General features: G+C 34.1%; 1 protein-coding gene across 2 annotated transcripts in view; it reads left to right on the top strand.

The window, feature by feature from the left end:
* The first annotated feature begins 220 nt into the window (after positions 1–220).
* Positions 221–9,289, top strand: part of Scaf11 (SR-related CTD associated factor 11) — a 31,752-nt gene continuing 22,683 nt past the window's right edge. For both annotated transcript variants that reach the window (XM_051189742.1, XM_051189741.1), the window contains exons 1-2: positions 221–298; positions 2,360–2,517. In XM_051189742.1, the coding sequence (XP_051045699.1) occupies positions 238–298; positions 2,360–2,517 (219 nt within the window). In that variant the 5' untranslated portion in view covers positions 221–237. The remainder of the gene's footprint in view (positions 299–2,359; positions 2,518–9,289) is intronic.

The raw sequence follows: 9,289 nt of genomic DNA, 5'->3' as shown, positions 1-9,289 counted from the left end.
ATGCTGTCAATGAGAAAATAACTCTCTACGCAGTTGTCAGTTGAGGTCTGCACATGAACCGTGACAACCCCCCTCATAATAATGGATGAATAAGCCACATACTGATTTGGCTTGTTTTTTTATGTGTAAAGTGGTTTCTTTCAAGGAACTGTTAATTGATGTGCTTGGGATATAGCAAACATAAGCATTCTCTTATGGTTATGGTTTATTCTCTAGGAAATATCTTCACAAGGAGAGATGAAGAAGAAATCTATATATAATCAGAATGTGAGTGATCAGGAGTGTGAAGATATGGAAGGTAACTTTTTTTATAAAGCCTGTGTTGAAAGTCAATGTCATTAGAATTTAAAATTAAGATTTCTAAAGTTTTACTGTTGTTTTTATAGTCTTAAGAATTGCACACTTTTCCTTCTCATGTCTTCATTGATTGAGCATTTTTAATTGAACTAAAATGGGTTTTTGTTTGTTTTTTTTCTTATTTTTTGCTCTTCACTGGTTTAGGAGTTTCTGGATTGGGTGCGTGCGTGCGTGCGTGCGTGCGTGCGTGCGTGCGTGCGTGCGTGTGAGTGAGAGAGAGAGAGAGACAGGGTCTCTAATTGGCCTGGGACTTTCCAAGTTGGTTGGCCAACAAATCTCTGTCTCCTTAGCACAGAATTGGCAAGCACATTACTGGCTGAGCCATCTGACCAGTCTTTTTAAAGTTTTAATAGTCTCAAAGTTTTAATAGCTTCAATAGTATCCTATAAAGTGAAAATCTTTTTTGTTTGTTTATGTGTATGGGTATTTTACCTGCATTGTATTTTTGTTACTATGTGTCTAATATTATTTTTGTTTGATAAGTTTAATCTGAAATTCTAAATGCCCAGTTCAGGTTTTCTTTCCCCTTCCTTCCTTCCTTCCTTCCTTCCTTCCTTCCTTCCTTCCTTCCTTCCTTAAAGTTATAAAATTGTTGGCCAATGGCTAGAGCTCCTTATTGGCTAGCTCTGTCTTGACAATTAATCCATAATTACTAATATATGTAGTTCTTCATGGTCTTATCTTACCGAGAACGCTAGACTCGTGTCCTCTCCTCCTGAAATCACATCTTGAGTCTCCTATATTCCCAGAATCCTCCATGTCTCCTAGTCCTACCTATTTTACTTTCCTATTGGCTAATAGTGCTTTATTCATTAACCAATAAGAGAAACATATTTACAGAATGACATCTCCCATTATCTCCTCTTTTCTGTCTAAAATAAAAAGGGTTTTAACTTAACATAATAAAATATATAACAAAATAGTTATCAAATAAGAACTATAGTTAACAGTATTTAGTCCATTAACATTTAGCAGGATTTAAAGAAAATATTCCATCATCTTTCCTATCTTTGTGAGTCTAATGTCTTATATATAACTTATGTTTAATCCTAACTAAGGAAAACTATAACCATAACTACCTGTCTTCAACTCCATCAAAGGCCACAGAAGGATAGTATATAAACTCTAAAAATGAGAAACATCTTGCTACCTGGACAGACATGCAAAGTTCTTCTGTAAATTGGCACATCCATCTTTGGCCCATAGGCCACAGTGTATGTGACAGATTTCTCAGCAAAGCAGGAAACTTTAAACTGTCCACTTGTATTGGCAGTTTATCAGTCACTTTTCTCTGTGTCCTGCAGAATGTCTGGCAGACTCTTCCATGAAGCAGGAACCCTGTAGCGCTGACCATCTTGTTTTAGCAGTCACTTTTCTGTGGGTCCTGCATGTCCAGTTTATACTGCATAAAGTTAAATAGTCCAGACAAGAGCAGTATCTTGCCCAAATGGCTAGTCTTGTCATATTGAAAGCAAACTTCGTAATGCGTTTCCTTCGATGTCCATCTTCCTTTCTGATGTAGGTGGTGTTGCCAGGAGCAGTTGTGCCTCACTATAAAGAAAAATCCTAAACCATTTTAAATGCCATATTCTGTAGGTCTTTGAAAGGTTTGAAGAATGCCTATTCATCTCAAATGCATTTCTGTATATCTAGAAATCCTAACTAACTTAACTCTTAAGTTTTGACTATTACAGGTAAAACCTAACTAGAGTTTTGACTATTACAGGTAACTATCTAAAATCTGTATTAAATTACACATTACATTTTTAAATGAGCTATACAAACACAATACCTAAACAAGAGGGAAAATATACACATATCACAAAATTGACCTTAAATGTTGGTGTTATTTAACTTAAATAAAGAATATGTTTGCCATTTATCTAAGGTCTAATTGCAAAGTAGGAGGGTGGCCCTTGGAGGATACAGGCAATCATATTGCTTATAAGCATAAGCCATTGGTTTTGGAGTTTTTGCAAACATTTTAAAATTTTCCTTACAGGTGAAGAAAACAGAAATAATGCTGGTACCTCTGGTCTATTGTACAATGAAGTGGACAGATGTCCAATATGTCTTAGTTGCCTGTTAGGAAAGGAAGTTGGTTTTCCAGAAAGTTGTAATCATGTCTTCTGTCTGACCTGTATTCTTAAGTGGGCAGAGGTAAGTCTGAGAATAAACATAGGTAATAAATTACTGCATTTAATTTCCTATTACAGTTTTATTTCACTTAAAGAAGTTGTCTTTCGTAAATTACTTCTTCTTAAAGTATTTTCCTACTACTTTAGGAAAATTTCCCTGTTTGTTCAAATTCCATCTGCATATATTTCCTTCTAATTGTGTTTTACTCAGCCTTTTCATTCTTTTATGACTAAAGAATTTTAATTTATACTTTGAAGAGCAGGCCAAACAGCTTTCTGACTCTTTTAGGTTATTACCTGCTTGTTACTAATAACATCTCTGTCTGCTTTTTGTTTTATGTTTTTCAGAGAATTTTCACACAGATTTATTTGCTTTCTCTATGTTAACCTATGGAATAACAAGAATAGATGTTATTGTGGTCATGTTATGTTCACTCTGAAGTTTAGGGATCTTGCATGTCATAGTCTGGTAATTTGGCCCAGATCTCACAGCTTGGATGGTGGTGTCAATTTAGAAATATAGTTTAAGTTATTATTTTTAATTTATTGTAGCTAATTTCAGAGTCTGAATTACAGATTTTACTTTTGATTCTTTATAAAATAATTAAGCAACAAGATATTTTGGGCTTTAACTATATTGAATCAATTTGGGACAAATAAATTGAAGAGTGTAGTAATCTTAAGCCCTGTTGTTATAAATTGTAAAAGTAAAAAGTTCACTGTTTTTATATCTTGTTTTCTGATTCATTATTTTGTGAGTTATGTAAAAATTAGTAAAGAAATTAATAAAAATTAGGTATATCTCAATTTTTTTTTTATTTTTTGTGCTTGGATGTTCTTTAATGCCATTGGAAGACTGATTTAATGTATGAGAATGCTGTCTTTGTAGTTAACCTCTGCAAGAGGTTCATTATACTAGTTGGATTAGTCTTTGACAAGAAGAGACTAAGGGTAGGTGAAAATGTATTTTGAAAAAAACTAATGCGTTTAGGGAGAATATTGTTGTTAAATGTCCATATGTAATTGTAGTACTGATTATTGAAATAATGCCTTTTATCTACCACTCAACTACAGTTGTAAATTTTATTGAATTTAGTGCATCTGTGATATATATGTGTTTGACTGGGTGGGAGTTGAGAAACCCTTTTATTGCATGAGTTGACCTGAAGGTTTTAGTCTTTTTTCTGATTGTGTCCAGTGACTACATAATTATGAACTTCAAAATAATATGTTTTTCTTTAAGACAATTAGAATACGTAGACATGGTTCTTCTTCCTTCCTTTACCACCTCAAGTGCATCTTGCAACATGAGCTTTATCGTGATGTACATGTTACAGGTTTCTCTGTGGTATCTATTGAGACAGTGTAATGGCTAGGTTGTAGACTACACATATTTAAGGGCACTAAACAGTGCTAAACTTTACTATATTTTAACTCATATTTTAAATTTGAAAATACTTGGCAATATATATGAAAGTCAACACCTTTTTTTTACATACAGTATATTCCTTGCTTTTTGTTACTTTGTAAAAAATGTGCGTGTGCTTGTGTGTGTGTGTGTGTGTGTGTGTGTGTGTGTGTGTGTGTGTGTGTGTGTGTGTGTGTCTACAAAAGAGGATGTCTAAGCCCTTGGAGTTGGAGGTACAGTTAATTGTAAGCTGCCAAGATGGGTGCTGGATACCAAACTTGAGACCAAACTTGAGTCCTCTCCAAGACTCTTCTATAAGAGAGCAGTACATGTTCCTAACTGCTTAGCCATCTTTTCAGAACTAATATTCTTTGGAAAATAAACAATTTATTGAAGTGCTTTTCAAAAGCAAGTTATGTGTGTGGTGTGTGTGCTATATTGTACTGCTGTCTTTTTTTTTTTTTTTTCCAAGACAGATTTCTGTGTAGCTTTGGAAACTGTCCTGGAACTAGCTCTGTAGACCAGGCTGAATTTGTACTGCTGTCTTAAGTTGTGATTACAGGTTTAACAGAGTGCATAACCTTGGAAGGAGAGAAGAGAGAACAATCTATGTCAATTGTCCCTAGTGGAGATACCAGCCATCAGTAAGCCATTAAATTGACTAGTAACAATAGGACAATCATATTAAAATACTTACTATTCATTATAAATCATGAATAAATTTGTGTTTACAGAGTTACTTAGGCTTCTAATTTTGCTGTGATAACAGATGGTTTTAAAGTATGTAAATGCTTTGGCAAACAATCAGATTTTAATTTCTTCTTTTTTTCATTATCATCATTAAAGACCTCATTTTTTTCAATCTCTTGTTTAAAGAAGTATGCAGTTTGTTTCAGATTGAGTACTAGAAATAAATGCTATGTTTAGAGACCCTTTGCAGTTTACATTTTACATTCTTTCATCTAATTCACTATTTTTATGTTTATTTTATGTACAAAGTAAGGGCTCTGGACTCTAGCAGTAATTTGTTCACTATTTTAATGTTTATTTTATGTACAGAGTAAGAGCTCTGGACTCTAGCAGTAATTTGCAGACAATCAAGAATAGCCTAAAGTTATAATAATTTTTAAGAATCTATAGTTGAAAATTTTACTAATGTCCATGTCTAGGAGAGGCATAGATATCAAAGTGGAATTGTGGTACTTGGAACTCTGTTTGATAAGAAAAAGCATAGAATTCAGTCTGGTTCATTTCTGTAGATTTTTGTGTCTTTCAGAGATTTAGCTCTGCTGAAGTTTGTAGTCGAGGTTCGCTGAAGTATGATTAAGATAGGATATCAAGCACACCGTCACCTTTCCACCTTATTTTAAGCATCGAGGAAATTCTTTAATAAGAAACTAGTAGTTATAAAAGTTTTTGAATGTATTTTAGTCTAGTATTTTTATTTTGTACATATTCCTGAAAAGTTTCATATTCCTAAAGTACCTATTCCTCAAATAAAAGTTAGTTTAAAATTATCCATACTCTAAAGTCTCATTTCTATGGCTAAACAAACAAACAAGACTGCAGTGGTAAAGAAATTGACTGTTTGTGGTCTCTAGGTTAAGTCATAGAATTTACTTTACTTAGGAAAAGAGTTTTAGCTTAGACCAGTGCTGAGGGCCCTAGAACCTAATGGCCTACCATAGGTACACTAGAACAGATTGAACCTCTTATAATTGTTTAGTTAAGAGATTCGTTAGATGGCAAGCCTCTTAGCTTAAAAGTATTTCCAGGGAACGTAGAGTTCTGAAAAGCCCATATGGTGTTTACATGTGCAATTTCAGTACTGTGAAGCCGAGTCAGGAGGATTGTCACAAGTTAAGAGAGTAGGCAGCTTGTGATACATGGCAAATATCAGTCCAGCTAGGGCTGTACACCAATACTTTGTCGTAAATCAGAGAGGGCAAGTGGAGGAAAGAGAAATATAATATTTAACAAAAATGTAATTGGCAGCAATACCCTATTGACAGTTTTAGTAAACCGTCGCTATTGGAGCTAATAATCTTGAAATGTAGAAAAGACCTTTGTACTGATAAGTATGCTAAAGCCAGTGTGTTAAAGTTTGCCCTTCCACTTAAAAGATTTCTTTTTCTTACGCACTCTCCCTTTTCACCTGGAGATAACTCAGCAATTATGAGTATTGGCCATTGTTTCAGAGGACCTGATTCAATTCCCAGCACCCATATGGTGTCTCACAGTAGTCTGTAACTCCAGTTCCAGGGGATTTTACACTATTTTCTGACCTTTGTGGCTATTCTACTCTCACATGGAGCACATAGATACTCTCATGCACATGGGCATGTACACACACAAACAAACACACATACAATTATTTTTTTCAATAGAGCTTTGAGCACACACAAATTCAAATTATCTGAGTTTGCACATTTAAAATACAAGGTGGAGGCTAGAAAAGTCCGATGCATCAGTGCAAGTAGTGACAGCCAATTATATTAATGATTTTCTACAGACAAGATGATCTCATCTGTATGTACTAAATATGAAAATGGGCTTTGACTCTGGGGTTGGATATTTAGAGAGTTATAGCTTGAAAAGTTAGAAGTATTACATGTTTAAATGGCTAAGTAGTTTAATAGTTCATATGTATGTATTTTTGGTGCTGAGGATTGAACTGAGAACTCAGTGTTGAGCATGCTAAGCACATGTTCTACACTAAGCTAGATGTGTTGCATTACAAGGATGTGTGGTAGTTGTGTGTGTGACTAGTATAGTATTGATAACTACTGAGGTGGTTCTTGTTTTTTATCTTATGTATTTTTAAGCATCATTTAAAAAATGTAATTAGTTTCCCTACATAAGGAAATTGTTGAACTTAACTCAGCCCTCTATTCCTATGGAATGCTGACAGCTTTAGTGTGAGAATGAAAGGTTAATGAAATCAAACTGGAAAGTTAGCAAAGGCAGTCTTGTGAGACTAGAAATGAAGATGCTCTCAAGGTGACATTGAACTCTTGAAGGGCAGTGTTGAGCCAAGACAGGTACAAGTGTGCTTTTAGATGGATTGAACAGCAAAGGCCAAGATCTGAGAGCAGTTGACACTTGCTGCCTACAGAATGTAAGAATGTGTTGAGAGTCTTCATCTAATATTCTTCCCACCAGTCAGGTAAATTAATGTTTACATTTTTTATAGGCTAGTTGCAAATGTCAAAATACTTACAATGATTTATACAGGCAATTTACTGAATTTTGTGTTTGTATACTAGGAAAAGATCCTTAATCATTAGATGTCAGATGCGGTTAGATAAAGTATAATACTGTCCTAGTGTTAAAAGTGTGTCTTGGTAAATGTGCAAACATTCCTTTTGAGTGGGTCTACTGAATGTATTCTTACTGTTAATTTTATCACTGACAACCAAATATTTTTGTAGACATGCTTCTGAAAGCTGGTGTAAATAAAGAACCACATGTATGTTGGGCAGTGGTGGCTCATGCCTTTAGTCCCTGCACTCAGGAGGCAGAGGCAGGCAGATCTCTGAGTTTGAAACCAGCCTGGTCTATAGAGTGAGTTCCAGGACAGCTGGGATTGTTATACAGAGAAACCCTATCTCAGAAAACCAAAACCAATCTCCCCACTCCCCCCCTCAAAAACCCAAAGAAATAACTAACCAAATGTGCATTGGCAAAGGCTGTTTTGAATGAATGTTTAGATGAGCCATGGCTAGTTGTGTTGAAACTATCATTGAGGAAGGGATAATGGTCAACAATTCTAAAATAAAAACACCAACCTCTAATGGTATGCATCCTTAAATCATCTGATTTTGAACTGTAATTTTGTACATAATATGCTTTATTTCTTAATGGCAGAGGTAGGTGTTGTAGATGCCCGTGAACAGGAAAACAAACCTACCTGTAAACATAGGTGTTGAGACTTAGTCTTTAAACACTTCCTTTAACACTTGCTTCTCTCTCTCTAGGAGGGGCTATCTATAGGCAGCCTATGTGATTGAGGATAGAGCAGCATCAGGAAGCAAGAAATATTAGGAACCAAGAATGCTGAATTCCCAAATAAGGAAGGTTTCCTGTTCTTACATTTAAATATGGGTTTGTCTGAGCTGGGAATTTACAACGCTTCAGAATACTAGGGTATGTTTTACTGAAATCATTAGGAAAGATAATTTTTTCTCTCAAAATTGCCTCCTTATGTAATAGTACAGAGCATTTGTTGTAAGATATATGCTCTGTTTTTAATATACATTACACTGTAAAACAGTGAGCAAGTTCTATTAACTTTTTAATTGTATCATAAAGTTGGATGGTATTCTTACATACTTTGATTATGGAACTAATTAGATACTTTAAAATTACTTAAAGTCATACTAAATAGGTGAATAATGGTATTTTTGTTATATCAAAATGGTGAACTTAAATTTTGCATATAAAAGTTTAATAGTCTTTTAACATTAAATTCATTTAAATTATTAATTTTTGTCTATAATAGCTTTAAATAGGAGCTTTTAAAACTTTGAAGCTAAAAAAGTTCAGTTAGTATTTTTATCTAAACAAACTACTTTGAAAACTATACTATGAAGACCAAAGTGTCTTGGGATTTTATCACTATCTACTAAGTATAAGAATGAGAATCCCCTGGGAATGCCTTAAAGTAGCCAATCTAAACCATATAAAAACAAAACAAACCCTGATGTAAAATCTTTCTGTTTTTTAAGTTATGTAATTATCGCATGAAGTGTGATTTGCTTTTATCTGTAAAGGATACATTAAGGAAAAATAACAGTCCTTAATTTTTTAAACATGCTTTGACTTTTTCCATTGACTTTGTAATTATTTAGGTATACTATGGAGAATAGATAACTAAATTTCTGTTTTCTTCCTGAAATGTTCTTCTACATTTAAGAGTCATATGGTGGCGTTGTTTCTTAGCCCTAGCAAAGGCATTTTTATCTACCTTTCTGGGCTTATTTCTTTACTTTAACTTTTCCTACCTGGAAATGATAATGCAATTTTAAGATTCTAGTGTTAATTAAATCCTTTTTTAGGAAAGTTAAGTATGTCCAGATTATAACACGTAATAGTTGTTTCTTATCACTGCTTTTTTTTCCATTTTCCTTTGTTGTATGTTCTTGTTATAGCAGTGGAGATCCTTATTCAAACCAGTCTAGTCAGATCCAGAACAGTTAGTCATAGTGGAAAAAAGAATGGAGGTCATGCTCAGAACCTCCATATTTGAAATAGGTCAAAGCAGAGTGGCTCAGGTTAAAACCTTGCTACTTTAAAAATTGTAAAGGAAAGAGTGGTGGTTAGCTGATGTTGAGAGGAAGTTTACTAAGAAAAACAATGAGACTTTATAATTTTAGCCACTGACTGA

This window comes from Phodopus roborovskii, unplaced genomic scaffold (genome assembly GCF_943737965.1).
Source record: "Phodopus roborovskii unplaced genomic scaffold, PHOROB, whole genome shotgun sequence".
In the NCBI taxonomy this organism is placed as follows: domain Eukaryota; kingdom Metazoa; phylum Chordata; class Mammalia; order Rodentia; family Cricetidae; genus Phodopus; species Phodopus roborovskii.
The sequence above is the reverse complement of the archived record's forward strand: the minus strand, read 5'-3'. Positions and strand labels throughout refer to the sequence as shown.